This window comes from Fringilla coelebs (genome assembly GCF_963513975.1).
Source record: "Fringilla coelebs genome assembly, chromosome: 1".
Lineage (NCBI taxonomy): Eukaryota > Metazoa > Chordata > Aves > Passeriformes > Fringillidae > Fringilla > Fringilla coelebs.
In genome coordinates this window covers 150142169-150162495 of record NC_140028.1, presented here as the reverse complement: position 1 = coordinate 150162495, position 20327 = coordinate 150142169, and the positions used below count along the sequence as shown (strand labels likewise).

The window sequence follows — 20327 nt, the reverse complement described above, 5'->3', positions numbered from 1 at the left end:
AAGTAGAAGGGAAAGAGAATGAACACACCAAATATTTGTTTTTTTACAGATTATACTGATACACAAAGGCCTCTTGAGACTTCTCTGCAAGCACAAAGTCCATTGGGAAAGGCATATGCAGAAGCCTAAGTAATTTCAGACACTGAAGAGTGTCGTATCACACAGTGTCATATCACACAGTAATTCTTCACATGGATGAATTCCCCAAAAGAAAGCCAATGGGAAATTGCAAGTTGAATCATAAGAAGGTGAAAGACCATGAGGTTCAAAACATTGTTCAAGCTCTGCTGGTGTGTTTTCATACACAAAGTACAATGTGTATTTAGCTGAACTTAGTTCTTTAGAACAGATATACACGGAGCATCATCAACATCAGAGCATCCTCAGCTGCTGCTGCATCCTCCATATCCTCCTACCTGGTTCTTAAATGCAATTCTGAACTGGTTGCATGTGCCTGACTGCAAAAATCAGAGGGTAAAATCCTTTCTTTTTTAATTTTTTTTACTGCATGTGCACTGTTACTATAGTTTGTCCCTGGACACAGAAGTGCTGGTTGTGTGGACACAATCTGACAGGGAGAACAAAGCATCCTGAAAACTCTCCATGAGAGCTCCTAACTCTATACCAGACATCCACCTCCCCCAGACTGGGTTGGTAATACCCAACAGGAGCCAGCTGAAAGCTTTTCAAGACCATAATTTCTCAGCATGCATGAGACAGAACAATAGTGACTGGGCAAAGTTGCCCAGGAAAATTAATTTCTATCAAGGCCTCCCCAGGGTCAGCATCTGTCTCTAATCTGGGAGATGTCCTGGAGGAGAGAAACAGCCACTTGCAAAGTGTGAATCATCTCACCCTGGAGCAGACATCAAAAATGTTTGATGCTTGTCCTCTGAAATTGCTCATCTCTCTCTTGTGACCAAAAAGGCAAAATGGAGAAACCAGAATTAAAGGAAGAAATCTTCCCTTTTGGTGTCTAAGTGATGTGGGTGTGTCCTTAGCCTTCTGCTCAAATCTCTTCCAGAGGTTTAGCTCTGAGCCAGAATACCTCATGCCAGTAGTGCCAGATGTTGAAAGGAACACATCTAATACAGCCCTACACATTCAACTCCTAAGGAAGAAAACTACTCAAGAACAGATATTTGGTTGTATTTTTGCATTATGTATGTTTTCACAGTTGCAGAAAAAAAGCCCAAGGAACACTGCCTCAACTGAGATGCTAAAGTCTGACTTTGGACTGAATCCCACTCTGTGAGTTTATCTATTTCCTAGGTATCCACAAATATGACTTAGGAAATACAGCAGACACTAATCCTGTCAGGCAGGATCCCATGGGGTGTCCATCATCCTGTTCTTTCCAACCTTTTAGACTTCCCATGCTGTGGCAGCTCTGCTGAGGTCACAGAAGAACAATATTCATAATATAAGCACACCTTGCTCTGGAAGCCTTGCCCACGTGAGAAAGATCTCAGAACAAAAGAGAAGGTCTGTTATCACATAGACTTATGGGAAAAATCCTAATTTATTGAATTTTCTAGGTTTTTGATCTGTGGGGGCCTTTGCATAAATACAGAAAGGACTAAAGCTCTTCAATAGCCTTAAAGAATCTATTGCTATACAAAGAAGAAATTTAATTTCCTTAATAATCATCCATGAACATTTCAGAAACCATCTCTGGGCTCTGAAGCCTCCACAGGCCACAGACTGAAAACTTCTGACATGGGCAGTTGTTTCTGAAACACTCTTGAAACCCAAGTTCAAATACCAAGGCAAAGGAAGCCAATTAAATTAATGGGGTTTGTATTTCTTTTGTTGCTAAAGTCACTGTAAAAAAAATTTTTTTTTTTTTTTGTATAACTCTGAAATTTTGATATCTAATTTCTGTCTGGATTGGGCTGGAAAAATAGTGTAAAATTGGATATTTGTATGGTTCACATTTAGTAGAGATTTAGTAGTAGTGTCAGACAAAAGCACTGAAACCTCCCAAACTGACACCATCAGTGTATTTTAACCTATTTTAATAATGATTTTCTGCAGTATTTTGACAGAATGTGTGTTCCATCTATTTAATTGGAAAAGTTTCCCCTGCAAGATTTAACTGAAAACCAAAAAACTAAATGTTGGAATTATTTTCCTTTTAGGTTTGGCTGAACAAAAATTGCTCAACCCCCAAATCTCATTTATACACTTTCAAGAACTGGAAATCTTTCTCTTCATTTTTATTGTTCCTTTTTTATTTCCTTTATTTCCTCCCAGGATGCTTGGCCAGCTGCTTCCAGGTAATTTTCCTGCTATTTTTAACGAATCCATCTCTGTCTGTATTTGATTCTCTGTGCTGGTTTTGCTGCCCAAATTCCAAATTTGGATTAGAGCTGAGAGAAATGCAGCTTAATAGCATGACTATTTTTAGTCTTATCTTGCAGCTGTATGATCAAAGACAAGCTGTAGACTTCATCTGAAATAAAGTTGTTTATATCTCAGGAAAAGAGAAGGAAGCTGGAGGCAAGATCAGTATGACAAGGAATCCAAGTGAGCCAGGAGTTATTTCAACTCCAGGTTCAGAGAAAGGTTTTTAACTGCCAAAAAAGTTTTACAGTAACTTTCCAGTGGGAAGAGAAGGGGAAAAAAAGATGCTGAATTTTAAAAGGAGAGGTGATCAGTTTAGGAATGGGAGCAAAATAATATGAAAATAATGGCAATGAAAGAGCTTCCTTCATATTGAGTTAATATATTTTGTTCTTGATCATTTTAGCTTTGCCTGTTTTTAATTACTGGGTTCTTTTGTCCGTGGGACTTTTGAAAAAAAACTTGAATTTTTGAGCTGACCAGAGGTCCCTTCATGTGGGAGCACTGGATCAATCCTGCTATTCAGAAGCAGAATTTAATCCACCTTTGATATGAAAATATTATGAAAAACCACAATTTTGTAATACATGGGCAAGGCAAATTATGGCAACTAATCCTTCTGTCACTGCTGAGGAGGATCAGAGTCTCACTCACAGTCAGGTTTTTAGGATGAGTCCAAGAAACTCATTCTTGTGTCCCATCCTGGTCCTCAAAATGCAAGAAAAAAGTGACCAGACTGAAGAAGGTCACAAGGAGGACCATGAAGATTATCAGAGGGATGGACAATGGGGGCAGTGAAGAAAAGCTGAAGGAATTTTTCCCTGGAGAAGAGAAGCCTCAGTCAGAAAGAGGATGAAGGTTCTCTTTTCCACAAGGATCCACATGGAGAATAAAAGGGTGACAAGTTGCACCAGGAGAGGGATCATCTTGAAAGAAAGAATTTTCTTTTGAGTGAGAACAGCCATTCATGGGAAGAACCTCCCCAGAGGGTGGAGTGGTCCCTACCAGGGGAGGTTTTCAAGAGGTGACCAGACAGGGTGTGGGATAAACTCATCCTGGCTCCCTTTATCATGAAATGTTGGACCAAATTTGTCTTTCAGGGTCACCTCCAGCCTTGGCTGTTGATTCTGTGAACTTCATTCCCTTCTGGAAGGTATCTCACACTTGCCATTGATGATGGAGGGAGTCCAGGGAGAGTCATGTTTGCCAAGGTAAACTCAAATGATCAGTTCATGGCCACTTCTGGTTGTTATTTAGCCTTGTAATTGCAGGGCACTGTCCTTAAGCTACAGTGAGAGACAGATGCTGAAAGGGAGCAGCCAAACACCCAATAAAGTGTCTGGATTTAACTTCCAAACTGCATTTTCCTCTGGACTCACCTACCTTCATCCCTTCACCCACCACCCCATTTTAACACCTGGTTTTCAAATGCAAATTGTTAAATAATGCAGAGGAACTTGAGTGGTTTTCCTCTATGGTTCAAAACTTCCCAGAACTAAGCATTTAAGGTTCTTTCCCTGGGCTCTGAGTTCCAGAAATACTAAAAGTGACAGCAAAAGGAGGTGACATCACCATGCAGCCATGAAACAGCCTCATCCTTTACAATTTAGGTTGTAGTTTTCATTTTTGGGATGTGAATTGTCCTGCAGTACCAGCACTCCACGCTGACAAGTCAATAATCAAAACAGTGGTTAGATACAGTAAATAGTCACAAAACCTGCAGCACAAAAAAGTTTTCTGTACATTTATAAAAGCAAAATAAGAAAATTAGACAGGAAATACATTATGGACATGGTAGAAAAAATGGCTCAAGGAGCACTGCACACTTTTTTTTTTTGTTTGTTTTAATGATGTACTGTTTTTAATAACACAGCCTTTCTAGCTCCAAAATATATTTCACAGTGAAAAATCAAACAAAGCACTGTTACACTCAGTTAATATTTACACACACAGAGAAGCAAACTGCCTGTTGGATTCTTCCCTCCTGAAACAAATGGAAAAACAGCCACTGTGGGGTGGCCACGCCTGGCCAGCACCTGCAGCTTACATTCAACAGAGAGATTTGTGGAGAGCTCATTGGTGCCATGGCATCAGAGTCTGGATGTGACCTGTCCCTTCCAGGGACACTGGGAAAGTTCCAGTGACTCAGGAAAAGCCAAATCTGCCAGTGCATCGACACTTTTATTCAGAGAAATAAAATCACAATAGGTTTTGTTTTCCTTTTTTTTTTTTTTCCTTCTGGTAAATTCAGTGCTGGTGAACAGATTCAATTTTTCTACTGAACAAGAAGCACAATGTCTACAACAGCAGAATTTTCCCCTTCACTGCTCTCCAAACTCCTGAGCATTGGCTCAAGAAATTAAGGAGCACATCCAACTTTTCACAGCTTTTCCATCCTTGGACTCTCTATCTGGGACCACCAAAAGTTAATGGTAATCCCAATGTGCTGAGGCCAAATCCCAATTCCAGGTCAAGCAGTTTATTCTAACAATAACAGCAGTTTTCTGTACTGATTTAATTTAGCTGAGGACCCGGTCAGAGGGTGGTTTTGGTGATGTGGACATTTTCCCACAAGGCACTGGACTGAGATCCACCAACTCAAACTGCAGAGCACTCTAGGATGGCCAGGAAAACAACAAAACCCAGAAGTAAGCTCAGAATAATTGCAAAACAACTGCAATTTTTTTCCAACAACTGAAAAAAAAAAAAAAAAACAAAACAAACAAACCAAAAGGAAAAGATCCAAACACCTTCTTGCTCTGGGCTGAAACAAGAAAAAGTCTCCTGATAGAGGCAGTTATTTGACATCTTTTTCTCCACAGTTTTAATTTATTAATGATTGAAAACTGGCTAATAGCCATTCATGCAAAAAACAGTTTGTTTTTTTTTTTTAAAGAATACATTTACAGTGTTGGCAGTATAATCCTTGTGAAAACCCATCCTACAGAAAATTGCCAAATATGAATTTACCTGATAAATCTGCCTTTCCCCAACTCTGTCTGGACAGCAAAGTACCTGATTCCTGGAGAAACATTCTAAAATAGCTTTAAGAAACATCTGAAGAAAGACAAGAGCTAATCTATCAGTTAAAAACACTTTGACTTTTACAAACATCTGGGAAGAGGGGAAAAAAATCTGCTCTCAGAGGAGCAAATCAGTGCTGTAGACTTGGGGAAAAAAAGGTGTTTGGATCATATAAATCCCATTTACAGATGTGGGGTGCAATGGAAGTGATTGAAACAGATTTGCTGGTCCTCTGTGCCATGGCAGATTTCAGATGACAGGGCTGTCCCCATCTCTTAAGAGCGTGATCCTGTACCAATATGACCTCAAGCAACTTTTTTAATGTTTTGAATTAAATTTACATTCATTTAGATGGCTCCAGCCAAGAGCAGAATATTCCCATAAAGGATTATATAAGTGGTAAGTATTATTATAATTATTATTTCTTTCACAACTTTCTGTGACCTTTCTTTTTTCTCCTTTAAAAAATAAGTAAACTAGGATTATCTTTAAAAATCTCTGCTTAAAATGACATCAAAACTCTTTTTTCTTTTGTACTTCAACTAACAAAAACCAGTGAAATTAAAAGCTCACACTCAGCTGACACTAAAATTCCAAGTATTTCACTTTTTTTTTTTTCTGTTTTTAGTTTATGGTCATGTCAACTAACACCGAAGAACAAGCCTGAATTTTGAATTTCCTGGTTACTATTAGTTTCAGTTCAAAACTTCACATTTAAAATGCCATTTTCTTCTTTGTTTGTAATATATGCATACACATACACGCACATATATATATATTTGATATATATATATTTTTTTTCTCAGTTCATAAATTCATAAATCCAAGATGAAGGGAGCGCTTGGACGGCCCTGGAGGCTTTTTTTTTGCGCTGTATAAAGACTCTTAAGAATTGACATCATCGACATTGGGTTGAAGTAGATTTGTAGCAGTCGTGGCTTTAACTACAAGGCAAAGGTTGAAAGAACATTCGAGTTCCTCTCCAAGAAAAGCAGTAAGACCATTGGTGGTGAAACAAACAGAATATCCCAAGAGAGAGAGAGAGAACTGCCAGGTGTGGGAAGTCATCCAAAGTCTTTATCCTTTCCTTCCGTGCCATCCTAGTGTTCAGTTTAGTTGGTTTTTTCCTCACCAAATGCAGGTGATGTTTTTTTACCTTCCAGGGTGATCCCACCAGGTCCTTCTCGTGCCTCTTTGCTCTGGCAGGGAGGAGTCAGCACTCAGAAGTCAACCAGGTTGCAAAGGCACAGCACTCTGTGTGACAGCACTGCCCCAAGCCACCAATGCCACGTGTGGCCACTGGAGTAGAGGGTTCAAGGTCATCTGGAGGGAAAGGCCACCCTGGAACTGCCTCTTGCTCTTAAGGTGGGAGGGGAGGGACAGTTATTTGTGTTATAAAGAGTCCAAATGATCAATCTATCAATTGATGCCAAAAATAGAGCTATATCTCAACTGCATGGCCCTTTTAGAAAATTCACAGCTTAGCTAGTACAGAAAGCATTCCTGGGAGTGTCCCTGGGTATGGAAAGCACAGCAGATCCCACTGCTCTTGCCTGAAGTTCCTGCACTGATGTACAGTCTCATGTTGGCACAGCTGTTCCTCTAAATCCGTTGGGGATGTCTGAATCCAGCCATGAACTCAATTTTCTGGAGATTCTCCTGAATCAAGCTGGATTGATCAGCCCAAGCACGTTAGCTCCATCCTAAGGCTCCGAAGAGAAACACTGCGGAAATTCACGCGCCAAAAGACAGGGACAGGCTGAGACATGTTGGACTAGGGAAAAACAAAAATAGGCAAATCCAACCCAAAATGGAAACCGAGTGGAAAAAGGACTCCATTCACAGAGTAGGATCAGTTTGGCAGCCAAGGATCACAACTGCACAGCAATCACTTGTTACTTTGGACGGACACGGATTACTCGCAGATGCTCTGAAATGGGAATAGTTGAGTGGGTGGGTTTGGCCTCTTGTTTGTCTTTTAAACATTCTCCATTAAATGGCCTTGAGTACAGCTGGGTATTTACAGTGACTGTTAAAAAGAGATATTTACACTTTTCCTTTGCTTTTTCACCTCTGGGGAGGGAAGGGAAAGGGGAAGAAAAAGGAAAGGAGAAGGGGAAGGGGAAGGGGAAGGGGAAGGGGAAAGGAAAGGGGAAAGGAAAGGGGAAAGGAAAGGGGAAAGGAAAGGGGAAAGGAAAGGGGAAAGGAAAGGGGAAAGGAAAGGGGAAAGGAAAGGGGAAAGGAAAGGGGAAAGGAAAGGGGAAAGGAAAGGGGAAAGGAAAGGGGAAAGGAAAGGGGAAAGGAAAGGGGAAAGGAAAGGAAAGGAAAGGAAAGGAAAGGAAAGGAAAGGAAAGGAAAGGAAAGGAAAGGAAAGGAAAGGAAAGGAAAGGAAAGGAAAGGAAAGGAAAGGGGAAAGGAAAGAGGAAAGGGAAAAGGAAAGGAGCGAGACCTGCACCACCACCAAAACTATTATTTCATTTTTTTCTTTTTCAAGGGATGGTTTTTGGTTTGCTCGTTGGTTGCTTTGCTCTCCTCAGCTGCTCATGTCGCCAGGTTCTCTGCATTTATGCTGGACATCCGAATCTGAGAGCTGCTCTTGCTCAGAATGGAGAGTTGTGTCCCCCCGTTCACTCCGCTGCTCGCTAGAGAAGGATGGCGATGTTTGAAATCCACAGCAAAATACCGGTTGACTTTCCAGCTCCTCCATTTTCTCTTTATTTCTGATTGCACCTTTAGGGAGAAACTTCAAAAGGTCATTTTTTATGTACTTAGCCGCTCGAGGACATGCTGACAAATTATCAAGATTAGAAAAAACCCCACAATTCGACAGAACTGATTTTAAGGTTTAGTAAGCCATTGTTTATTATTAAACTCCTCAATTCAGCAAAATCTGAACTTAATTTTCCATGGCTGGAGGAGGTCTGGGCATACGGTGGGGAACTACAGCCCAGCCCAGGTTCTGTGTCTGACTTCATATAATTTAGGATCAGCCCAGAGGTGCATAGAAGACCTGATCAACACCTGGAGGAAAAAAAAAACCTGCTTTCATCATTGGCCAGTACCAAAGATACAGCAAGGAGCCAAAGAAACCAGCAATCAAAAATACTGGATAGTATTGAAACACCCTGTCCACAGAGGCAGCTTCTCTCACCTGCCATTAATGGATGGATGTTTACACAAAATTTTGCCTCTTGCTTTCAGATCATCTCCAAGCAGACCAGCTCTGGGATTAATGCACATCTGTGTCACCCTCCTTTTCTTGAGAGGTTATTTTTGTATTGGCACCCACAGTAAATCATCAAGAGTAAAACAATCCAAGGTCAGAAGTTCAATTAGGCAATAAGTAAATCATCCCACAGCTTTTCTATTTTTCACTCATTACCAGTTTGTTGGCAACACTGCTGGGGGTGGACAAGTGAATAAATAGATAAAGTAGTAAAGATTTAATATAAGAAAAGTTGTAGTAGCTTGGACCAACATTTACTTGATTACTCATTCCTGTATCATGTTTCTGAATGAAATAGTGTAGAAACAAGGAAATATGTAGAGATGTTTTCCCAATATATTTTTCCTAGTCTCCAATGAGGTGCTGTGCCAAAGATGTTTGTCTTGTCTGTAACAGTCATTGCTGGATTTCCCTGGATTAACATTGACAAAAAGGATAAGATAAAAATGCTAAACAGGGGCTTCAACTGTATGGACAAAAACTACAGGGGGGAAAAATCCAACTGGAAAACTTACATTCTCCTTCTAAGACCTACAAATTCCTATTTGGATTAAAGTTATCTAACACATAAATATTCATAGATTAGATAGAGAATGGAGTTAAATTTTCTCTGTAAAAAGGGAATAGTGTTTGCACCTGGAAGAGTGTGATATTCCAAACATTTTCCTGCTGTAGGAAATTTAGGGAAGGCACAAGACATCCTCTAATTACCATTTTCTGATATCTTGAGAGGGAAAATGGCTTTAATTAACCTAGTTGTGTTGGTTTGGCTAAGAACCGTCCCCCACTCCTCCCAAGGGGCTTCAGGAGATCTTGACTATGCCCATGAGCAAAGATAACCCATAAGTTTGTTTGATGAGCTTAGAGATTGTTGTGGTTTATCTGAGAAGAAATCCCTTGAATTAAGACGTCTGAGACCTCTTTGTACCAGAGATCAGCAATGCCAGGCTATACCTGCAGTCAGCCTCCTTGAAAAGAAGAAAAGAAGGTGATTTTAGGAAAAGACTCCAACTCTTGGGCTGCACAAGAGATGTGTAGACGTGGAGGAGAGAATGAATGAACTCTAGATGTTCCATGCTTCTCTTAAGGCAACATTGAGCAGGGAACCCTTTTCCATCAACTCAGAACACAATTATTTCAGGTATTCAGTCAGATAAACAGGCAGGGAAATGCAGACTGGAACAGGAGAACCAGAGGGAAGCACAGATGTGGCCAGCAGCAGTTGCCATGTGCTGAGAGGAGTGTGAGGCTGGCAAGGCACCCAGGTGGTGTCTGGGGGATGGCTCTGGGCACCTGACACCCCTTGGGCTGTGTGTGTGAAGGGGGGAAGGTGGCAGGGCTCAGGAGAAGCTGGCACCAGTTGGGTGGTGCTCAAGAAAATTCAGCCTTCGGTGGAGGGTTTGACGCTGCTCTCCTCAGTCTTTTCCTAGGAAAGCTGGCAAGATTTAGGGTGGGGGGATGATCCAGAGGAGAAGGAGACCACGCTGAGAGGTGAGCAATGGTTTTTTATTTAGCCTGGCATCTTATCACTAATGGTGCCCTCCAGGCATTGATATTGGACCCCACACTGTTCCACACAGAGCATGGAATGGTTTGGGTTGGAAGAGACCTTAAAGGTCATCTCCTTCCACCCCCTGCTATGTGTAGGGACACCTTCCACTACCCCAGTTTGGCATTCACATTCTCAGAAAAAAATCCCTTCGCCCAGGATTTTTCTCCTGGGAAGCTGAGAAGCCTCAGAGAAAAGGAAAACAATTCTTATCTCATTTGCTTCTCCAGTGTTGTGCTCATGTGGAATGTGTTTGGAGATTGTTCACCCACAGGTGATTGTTCCATTGCATTCTGCTGGGAGTTGTTTTCACTCTTTGGCCAATCAAGGCCAAGCTGTGTCAGGACTCTGGACAGAGTCAGGAGTTTTCATTATTATCTTTTAAACCTTCTGTAAGTATCCTTTCTGTATTCTTTAGTATAGTTTAGTATAGCATTCTTTAATAGAATATAGTATAATAAAGCAATAAATTGGCCTTCTGAAAACGTGGATTGAGATTCATCATTCCTGCCTTCATCAGGACATTTCCCAGCAAATACAATACTCCAGGTTGCTCCAAGCCCTGTTCAACCTGGCCCTGGACACTTCCAGGGATCCAAGGGCAGCCACAGCTTCTCTGGTAACCTGTGCCAGGTCCTCACCATCTTCTGATGAATCTCAGACTGAAAGCACCATCATGAATTTGGCTGATGGCTCCAAACTGGCCAGTGACAGAGACATGTCAGACCTCTTGGAGAGAGCTGAATAGGCAGGGAAAGTGGGCTGGCAAGAACAGGGCAAAATTCAAAAAAACCAGGGCAAAATTTTGTACCTGGGATGACATTTTAAGAGAGACCTGTCCATATCCTACCCCTGTCAGGAAGCCTTAATCTGAGCCATCATCTCTGGTAAGGCCAATGTTTTGGTTTGATAAAGACATAAGAAGTCCTTTTTTTCTTCCTTTCTTTTTTTTTCCTTTTTTTTTCTGAGAATTGTGAGGTTCAGACTAAAGTATCAGGGATTATGGTAGATGATGAGTTAGAATGGACAGTTGGAAAAGCAGTTACTCCCACAAGAAAATGGGATATGGATGACAAGTGAAGGACATTTAATATTAAAAATCTTACCTCCCCATTCAAGAAGCAGTAGAGAACAGCAACAACAAAACCCTAGAGAAATGGGAGAAAAAAAAAAAAAGTAATTAAAATCCTAAAGGAATGACAGAAAATTGTGGTATTCACATTCTCTGAACTGAGAGAGATGTAATTCACTCTCCCAGGGTTTTTCCTGGAGAAGCAAAGAGAGAAGAAGAGAAAACAATACTTATCTCTACTTGCTTCTCCTGTTGTTTTTGCACATGTGGAATGTGTTAGGAAGATTGTTTCCCTGAAGTGATTTATCAATGGGATTCTGTTGAGGATTGTTTTGTTTCCTTAACCAATCACTCAAAGCTGTGCCTGACTGTCTGAAGACAGTCATAGGTTTTTCTTTAGCATCTTATAGTATCGCTTTATTATAGTATCTTTTTAGTATAGTTATAATATAGTATTAATATAATATTATTTTAATAAAGCATTCAATAAAAAAATAGCTGGAGTTAAAAAAACACAACAAGCAAACAAACAAACCCAAAATCCTGGTATACAAAACACACACATAAATGAGCAGAGACACACTATGAGAGCTGTGCATGCAAAGTAGTTATAAAGAACAGAGGTTTGGTTGTAAGGAAAGCTGAATTCAGTGTGTAATCACCTGGAAGGATCCCAGCCCCAATTCAAACACCAGCCTCTCCCTCTTACTGACATTCTCAGGAGAAAAGGCAAACACCGTGTAGTGAATTCCAAACAAAGGGATCAGCAGCAGGGTGGAGCGAGCCAGTCTCCTGTCACAACAGAGGGAAAGAACTTTAATGCAGCCTTGCAATTAGCAACCTGCACTTTAATTAAAGAAGAAAGCACAGAAAATATTTTGCTGACAGACTTTTGGGAAATACGCACACCGCGTAATTATACAAACAAATATGCAACATTCCTGTTTGTTCCCAAAGACTGTTTGCACACACACTGCAGTTTGCTCCCCCTTCTTCACACTGCTACAGTAATGGCACATTAATTATGCTTAATGCTCGCTGCTGCTATTTTTATTTGCATTCTTATAAAGCAGGAATTTTCTCCCACCATGCCAAAAATGAGGGGAATCTCGCTAAGGGATTCAGACTGCTACTATGGTACAAATATAAACCTCTCACCCAATTGCTTAATCCCAGTGGAGTTTTGAATCACTTTTTGTTGATTTCTGCATGTGTGCGTGTGTGTCTGTGTGAATATGTTTCTGCACAGCAAAAAAATTCCGAAACAACCACACAAATAAAGCTACAAAACCAACAGCCTTAGAAGTAAAAGTTAACCCCCCTGCATGTTCCTGTACTCACAACTATTCCTGAAGGTTTGATTTTGGTCTCAGTTTATACTGTTGGAAACCTGAGTGCAGTTCCACTGTTTAACTATTTCACTGCTTCAAAATAAAGAGGTTTCAGAGGGAAATTAAGCTCAGCTGATATAAACAAAAGGGCTGGAAATTAATGCTTTACATGTGAGCCCTTTACTGATAAAATTCCCCCAGGGTAGGGGCAGCAAAGACTTGTGCATGTTTTGGTGTCACTGTCTGATTGAGCAGCAAAAAAAAAAGAGGAAAGAGAAAGCAAATGTTCTGAAAATAAGGCAAGTGCTTTATTACAAACAAAATGACCAAAAAAACCTCCAGGACAATTTCAGAGGGGAAGAATATAATTGGTTATGTTCAGGTAAGTGAAGAAGGCAGACGGAGGACAAAGGAAGGTAAAAAACTGTAAAGATTTTTCAAAGAGCTGCATATTTGTTCAAACTCAAACATCCCCTCTGCTTTTATCTATATGGTACATTGCAGACAGGTTTGAATTTGCTAATTCATGATCAGTGATAACCCAAAATGATTTGTTTGTTTTAGAAGATTTAATTAACATACTTTCAAGAATTTTGTGAGCACAGTTATCTCCAGTAGTGATCTGGGAATGGGACATGAGTGCAGTGCTGGTGTCTCTCAGTCAGACTTTGGATTCCAATGGGAATAAATTCATCCCAACTCTTGCCTGGAGACTGCACTGAACACACCTGAGCCAGAAATCCGATGGACACCAAACCTCAGGTCTTGGTGGAAGACCCCACAAAACAGAGAACACTCTTCTTGTGGTGATAAAATTAGACATTGGCCAAAATCTTTTGAAAAGAGAGGAGCAACCTCAGAACAGGGTGATAAAGAGTATTCAGAGTGTCCAGCTTTGATGATCTCTAAAAAAGTAATCTATACAGGAGTGAGGCAGTGTAAAAGAGCTTTTGGAGTCCTTTCTAGTCCTTTTTCTCCATGGTTATGCAATCAGGTTAATAAAAAAGAACAGAAATTTTAAGGAGGAGTCTAAAAAATAATGTTATCTCTGTAAAAAAGGTATGTAAAGAATATAAGTGTCTTAAAGTAGTCATGAAATCTTAAAAAAAACTAAAGTTAAAGGTAATAAACTGGACAAAAAATATAATCTCTCCATATCTTCTATCATTTATATTTAGACTTCATGACAACAACAACAAAAGGAAAAATGTTGTTTTGATCTAAAAGTCAGAATAAAATTGTCTATTAACATGTTCTGTCTCACTGCTCTCTTGGGAGATTAATTCAGGGGAAGATGCAGAGGAAGTCTTTTTTATTGTCATTTTTCTGGCGTTAATCACACCTGATTAATCACACAATTAGTTTGTAGGATCTGGAAATACAATGCCATCATCAACTTATTTGAGGTGTTGTCTTCTCTATTGTCATAAAAATGAGGAGGAAAATGCGTTAAATAACATATTCAGAAGTTTATAGATTATTAAGATCAATAAAGAGGAAAAGATTTTAATTATAAGAAGAACCTTGAGAGACATTAATGGCTATATGGATGATAATAAATGGCTTTTTTTCATCAACACTGGGAAGAGAGAAGACTTAAAGCAGGTACTGTGAGATGTCTAAGTTTATCTGCAACAGGGAATGAAAATCTCAAATGATACAGTGGAATTCTCAGGTGTGTAACAGCCAAAAATATTAATCCTCTCTTCTTCCCCCACTCTTTGAGACAGGCAAGAAACTTGGAGGGAGTGGATCTAGAAGTTCTGATGACAATAATTGTTCAAGTGGCTCTTTGGAAGATACTGTTCTCCAAAAGGTCAAGCAAAAGCCTTGTTCACATTCTCACAGGGAGGGGAAAGTCTTAAGGTTACTTAAAAAAAAAAAAAAGCAATTTGAATATAAATTTTGTTAAGGCTAACATTCTGTTTTCCAGCTTTATTTTCCTTAAAATCACTTCAAACATAAGACTTTCTCCAATAGCATGGCTATGAATGTGGAATTTCCATTAAGTGTTAGTACAAACAAATAATGGTGTCCTCTCTTCTCCCTCACTCCTCTATGGAATAATGAAATTAGAACTTTATGCTAAAAGAAACCCTAAATAAGAACGTTGTCTAATTTGACCAGTATGTGAAAGAATCATGCTTTTATATTTCCTTTGCACATCCACATTTATTAAGGAAACTGCTGAAGTCTCAACCTCTGAACCTTTTCGAGAGAAAAAAATCAAAATAGAAGCAAAAATCTCCAAATCATAGACTTTGAAGGAAGATCATATAGTTGTTCTGCCATTTAGTCCTGCCACTCTAAAGTAAGAGACTTGCTCAGTTTAAAAGCTGTCCTAAGTGAAATACTTTGATCAAATATGAACTTCTGCAATAAGACATCAAGGTGTGTAGTCCTGAAAAGCAACATTCACCTCACCAAGGTTTGGACATACATAGTGTAGATATTGATAATGAAATTATTTTTAAAGTGTCTTTAAAATCAATGCAGAGAAAAATACACTTTAAAAACATAATTCTTCTGTGCTACAGAGGTCTTTTTATCAAGAGGTGACTCCTGTTGGTATTGAGTACATCTATTTATGTATATATTGCTTAACTTAATGCTGTGATATATCTGCAATGATGGCATCTATTTCTAGTTAAATTAAATGCAAACTTAAACTCCCTTTATTGTCAATGAAGAGCAAGAGTCACTGACACAAAAGGACAAATCCCCTGCCCCTAAGGAAATTCTTATCACATCCTAAATCTATCCATTGACCTAAAAGGGACCCTGGACTGAGTTTGTCACACAAATTTCAGCCCTGTAGATTTGTGAGGTTTAGATTAGAGGGACCCAATTTCTCTGGATAAAGGTTCATTCTTCATCTCTGTGATAAATCTGTGCAAAAAAGAATCGTGACAATATTTCAAATTGAAGGATAAAGAGCAAACCATGAAGGCACAGGATGTCATTATAATGAAATGCTCAACACAGCTCACATTTAATAAACTGAAGGATCTGTTTTATCGCAAAATGCTGAACATTTTAATGTGACTTTCAGGAACCTCAGTAATTTCCCTGACAGATCTTTTCCAAGATTTAATTAGGTCTGCAGCATCACTTCCAAAACACCTGAGGTAACACCTGAATGATACCAGATTTTTAATTTTCCCATGCACAAACCACATCTTCAGACCTAGGACTTGAAAAACAGGGGAGCTTACCAAGACTTTCATACTTCAACAAGACACAAAACACCATAGATTTAAATACCTCCTGTTTAGGCTGAACTCTTCTTGCCCTTGACTAGGTAGAGAATTTCACCTTAGAGAGTTATCAGTCTCCCATCTTTCAGAAACACTGCATTTAATGTAAAATTGTGTTCTCTGCTAAGGCCCGATATGACATCTGTGCTGCATCAGGATGTCCATTAGGCACTGAACTTTATATTTCAAATTATCTCCTCCTAAACCTAACTCCTAGTTTTATCTAACTGTTCTTAGTTTTCAGCTGCTCTCTGTGTAGAAGATGGAGCTGCTCCTTTTTGTCTTCTCTATTTCTATCTGCTTTTGCACGGTTCCAGTCTGTTGACTGAATATTTTTCAGCATCTTCATTGTTCTATTTCTTAAATACCTCAAAGATATATGAAATCTCACAGAAAAATTGTTTTTTTCCCTAACTAAAAACATAACCATATATGCAGTTAAGTTACAAACCAATCTTTTTCCTTAATGGTGTTGAAGATAACTACTAAATATTCTTTAGCAAAATCCTGGAGTTTGGAGTCTGTGTGTCAGGACACCTCGGCAAATGTTGGTTCACATCCTTAGAACTGTTGCGAAATTCAGAAGACACATCATCAGAAAACATATTATAGATGTCTGAAATTGCACCTCATCTAAACAAAATGAGAGGATGACCTTGGAGCTCTTTTCCAACCTTTATGATTCCATTAATCTGTGAAAACCTGTGGACTTCCTGTGCAAGGGGCAAGGGGTCAGATGGACTATGGCATAGTGATTAATTCACACAACTCTTGGCTCAATGGCTTTTATTCGCTCTTCTGGAGGCCTCACTCTATATTTGATGATATTTGACGATATTGGACTGAAGTTGGTGATCTTAGAGGTCTTTTCCAACTCAGTGATTCTATAACTTCTCATGGACACAATTAATTTGATATGAGACCATCTTTAGCCTTTCCTCACCCCTGGGTGTTTATTAAGGTAACTTCACTCAGTTCAATGGACAAAAGTTGTTTTATACCCACTGAGGGTCTGATTGACTCAACCTCACCCAGTTCATTCTAGGAAACTTTCAGGTGAAACATTTTCTCTCAGTATGGAGGTTTTCACCTCTTTGCTGTACAATAAAGAGCATCTATTAATTCTGTACAGGCACTACCCAGAACCATCAATTGCATCAGCCATAATTACAAAAAAAAGAAAAAAAAAAATTAAAACAACCTTAAAACCCTCGATCGTGGCGCACCAGCAAAAAGCACAGAACAAGAACAAAGAAAAAATTCTACATGCAACAAGAACTAAATGAAGGCTTTGCTCTCTGGTTGCTTCCCCTCTGCTCTCATCCACTCATTTAACTGCAGCATGCGTCATACACACACAGTAATGTCACAGGAGTGCGTACACTTACAGGGTAATGGTTGATAGTTCTGACATCTTGCAAGAGTGCTGGTTAGCCCTCTTAGGCTTACAGTAGCATTTCTGAACGCAGCTGCTAAATATGACAAGATTAGCATTTTTTTCAGCATATCGTGAACAGGCCAAGGTAGGTCACTTTCAACACATTTCATGAGACACGTCACAAAGATGGAAAGCAGACACGACAGGATGGACTCACGGCACAAACCAGCTGCTTGACTGAAGCAGAAATCAAAAAATCAAATAAAAATTGAAGTGCGCTGGCTGTTGCTGGCCGTTGTGATGTGCTGATTCACGGACAAAACTCAAACACCCCGAGGGCAGGGGGGCAGTGCTAATGCATCCAAAATACACAGGACCTGCGTGGTCTGGTTTTGTACAGGGGGCCACAGAACACTAGATTAAATGAGAGTTGACTGCATGCTCATGGAGAACAATCAGAGAGTAACATGAACTTGTAGGATGGGCATCAATCTAAGGGGAATTGGATCAGGCGTTCCTCATTTTCATTGTAGAGTGGATCCCTTGTTTTTAACAAAGAGTTCTAGTAAAGACACCAAAGCTGGTTTTCCATCTTCTTTGGTGATGGGGAGGGAGCTCAGTATGGAGTCTGAATGTCTGGCTGGTAATTTTGGAGGTACCACTTATTTTTTTGAGACAGTGTGCTCATCAAAGCAGCAGGCTCATACATTGTGGAGCAGGACCTTGATCCCTGCATGTTGGATTCTAGGAACAGAGAACAAAATAGTTCCTTTCCAACCAGCCTGGAGAGGCTCATTCAAGTCAATCAATAAGAAGGGTAATCTGTAACATGCAGGAATTTAGAGGGATCCTATGAGAGATTTTCTATCTGGGCTGTAAAACATGAAAATTTAAAATATAGATTTCTTGTAGACTTTCAAGGGGAGAATTTTTGTTTTGTTTTCAACATGTGGTTGTTTTGGTGGGATTCACCTCAGGAGAGGCTGGATGTTTACAGAACAGATGTGTAAGCAAAATTGACATCCTTAGGACCCCGAGAATCATCAGAATAAACAGTTGAGAGAGAAATACACATTTATTGTTCAGGTACATCTGACCTGTTTTTGACGTCCACAGTAGGATGGGATGATCACCAAACACCACTGAGTACCCTGACTAAATCTCCATTAATACAAAAGATAATAAAGAATAAATATCCATTAATATAAAGGATAATAAAGAATAAATATCCAATAATATAAAGGATAATAAAATGTGATTTTTAAGCAATTGCCTTCAAGGCAAACATTTAAGTTTGTTCAAACAAGCCCAACTCATTTATTGTTACACAGTCTAAGAACTGTGTTCACAACTCATGGAATTTATAATCTGAGCAGTAAACCAGGATGAATTGAAAACATACTAAATTTCTCCCTACTTTTAAGTCCTTTAAGTCAATCCTCATTTCTGGAGTTATGTTTTGCTTCCTTTTGGATATTTAAAGCCTGGTAACGGTGATGTTATTAAATATTACAGTGTAAGAGCTGGAAAGAACATAGTCTTGGGGCATGGACACATCCAGCAAATGGATATAGTAACTGTGTTTCAACTCATAAAATGAATTTCATTTTTTGCATGTTGCTGAGGCAGTAAACATGAAAACGACTGCTCCTTTTACACTAGAATTTCTGTGCTAGATTTTTGTACCACCTGCTTTTCACAGAGCTGAGTTGGGCATTAATTGTCCACTTAGGCTGATCAAAAATGAGCAAGGAGGTTTAAGGGATAGTTCCATTTTATTGTGACTGAGGCTTTCAGAAGTGACTATGGATTTTGAGTGCCACTCATTTTTTTGATCACTTGATCTGAAGCACATTTCTCAGACCAATTTTTACCACAAGAGGGCTGCTCAGCCTGTGTTGAAAAGAAGCACTTACAAGGCATATTAAGGAAGAGAACCTGAAAAGGAAACATCTAAAAATCAATAAGCACTTTGAAAAGTTTTAGCCATGGGTTGTTGTAGAGATTTGTGGCCTTCAATGATATTCTTAATGTTGCCATGGCAACCTAGAAATAAATTCCCATCCATGTTTCCTTTACTGCTTATGTCCTGTTTCATTTGACAGGGATTGATTTTTTTATAGGTTTTCCTGGTGAAGAGATCTAATGTGACAGCACTTGGTATTTACTAGAATTATTGAAAAAACCAGACATGATTTTGAAAATATTATCTATGGATTAACTGCTGCTCCACACCCAGAGAAGGGACATTGACACACGGGTTTGTGATGGAAAACAATGCTAATACTTCTTAGAAAACCTGAATATTTTAGGGGTGGTAGCACTTTTTTTTGTCCATTTCTAATTTTGATAGAGTCACCTCTCTGATTTTAGATGGTGTTAAGTGTCCCAGATCTTTAGAGCACAGAATTTATAGACATTTTCTTTCCTTTCTCCCTCCCCTTTTATTTTACAAACTTTATTTATTATCAAAGTAGAGACATTGGTGGAAGGAAAGGGAGAAAGAGAGAAGAGACAGAAAAGGCAGGAACCAGGGAAAAAAAAAAAAAAAAAACAGGAAAGAGAAAAAAAATTAGACAAATGTAAGAAAAATGAATTAAAATGAGAGCATGGCTATGAAAACACTGCACGAATCAGGGCGGGATCCTCAGACCTCTGTAGGCACACAGAGAACGGAGTTGGTCACATCTAACTCTACGCGCCAAAGACAGATTCCAAACTGAACTATCACCTTGAGCTCACTCAGGGGAAGGACAGGGACTCCCAGGCTGAGCTGGCCTGTGTGACAGAGACACCTAAGGCACAGGGGATGCTCTGTCTGACGGAGGTGCCCTGGCGTCCCCGAGTGACCACAGACGACGACTGGACTGCTCAGATCGAGCACGAGACTTTAGACAGCTAAAGGCAAACAAGCTGAGTCTCACCGCAAGTGTCCTGGGCAGGGACTGCAGCTGCATCTGGGAGGAAGAGGGAGGGTGCTAGGGTGGAAGGGGAAAGAAAAAGTTAAACACTCCCGGGGTGGAATGAGCCATGGATGATGTGGCTGAAGGCCACCGAACACCTGGACGTCTCGATGCAAATGAGAGAGAACACAAATCGGAGGCAAAAGGAGTTGTAATTCGGTTCTAGATGTCTCAGAGGCGC

General features: G+C 39.7%; 1 protein-coding gene across 3 annotated transcripts in view; it reads right to left on the bottom strand.

The window, feature by feature from the left end:
• Positions 1 to 7903: 7903 nt before the first annotated feature.
• ADCYAP1R1 (ADCYAP receptor type I) overlaps positions 7904 to 20327 on the bottom strand; it is a gene marked incomplete at both ends in the record, with an annotated part of 117894 nt that continues 105470 nt past the window's right edge. The window contains 4 exons of one of the 3 annotated variants that reach the window (XM_084204682.1): positions 7912 to 8100; positions 11252 to 11293; positions 11880 to 12009; positions 17194 to 17277. In XM_084204682.1, the coding sequence (XP_084060808.1) occupies positions 7912 to 8100; positions 11252 to 11293; positions 11880 to 12009; positions 17194 to 17277 (445 nt within the window). Of the gene's footprint in view, positions 8114 to 11251; positions 11294 to 11879; positions 12010 to 17193; positions 17278 to 20327 lie in introns of all 3 variants that reach the window. The other 2 variants (XM_084204683.1, XM_084204684.1) reach the window with 2 other exon arrangements.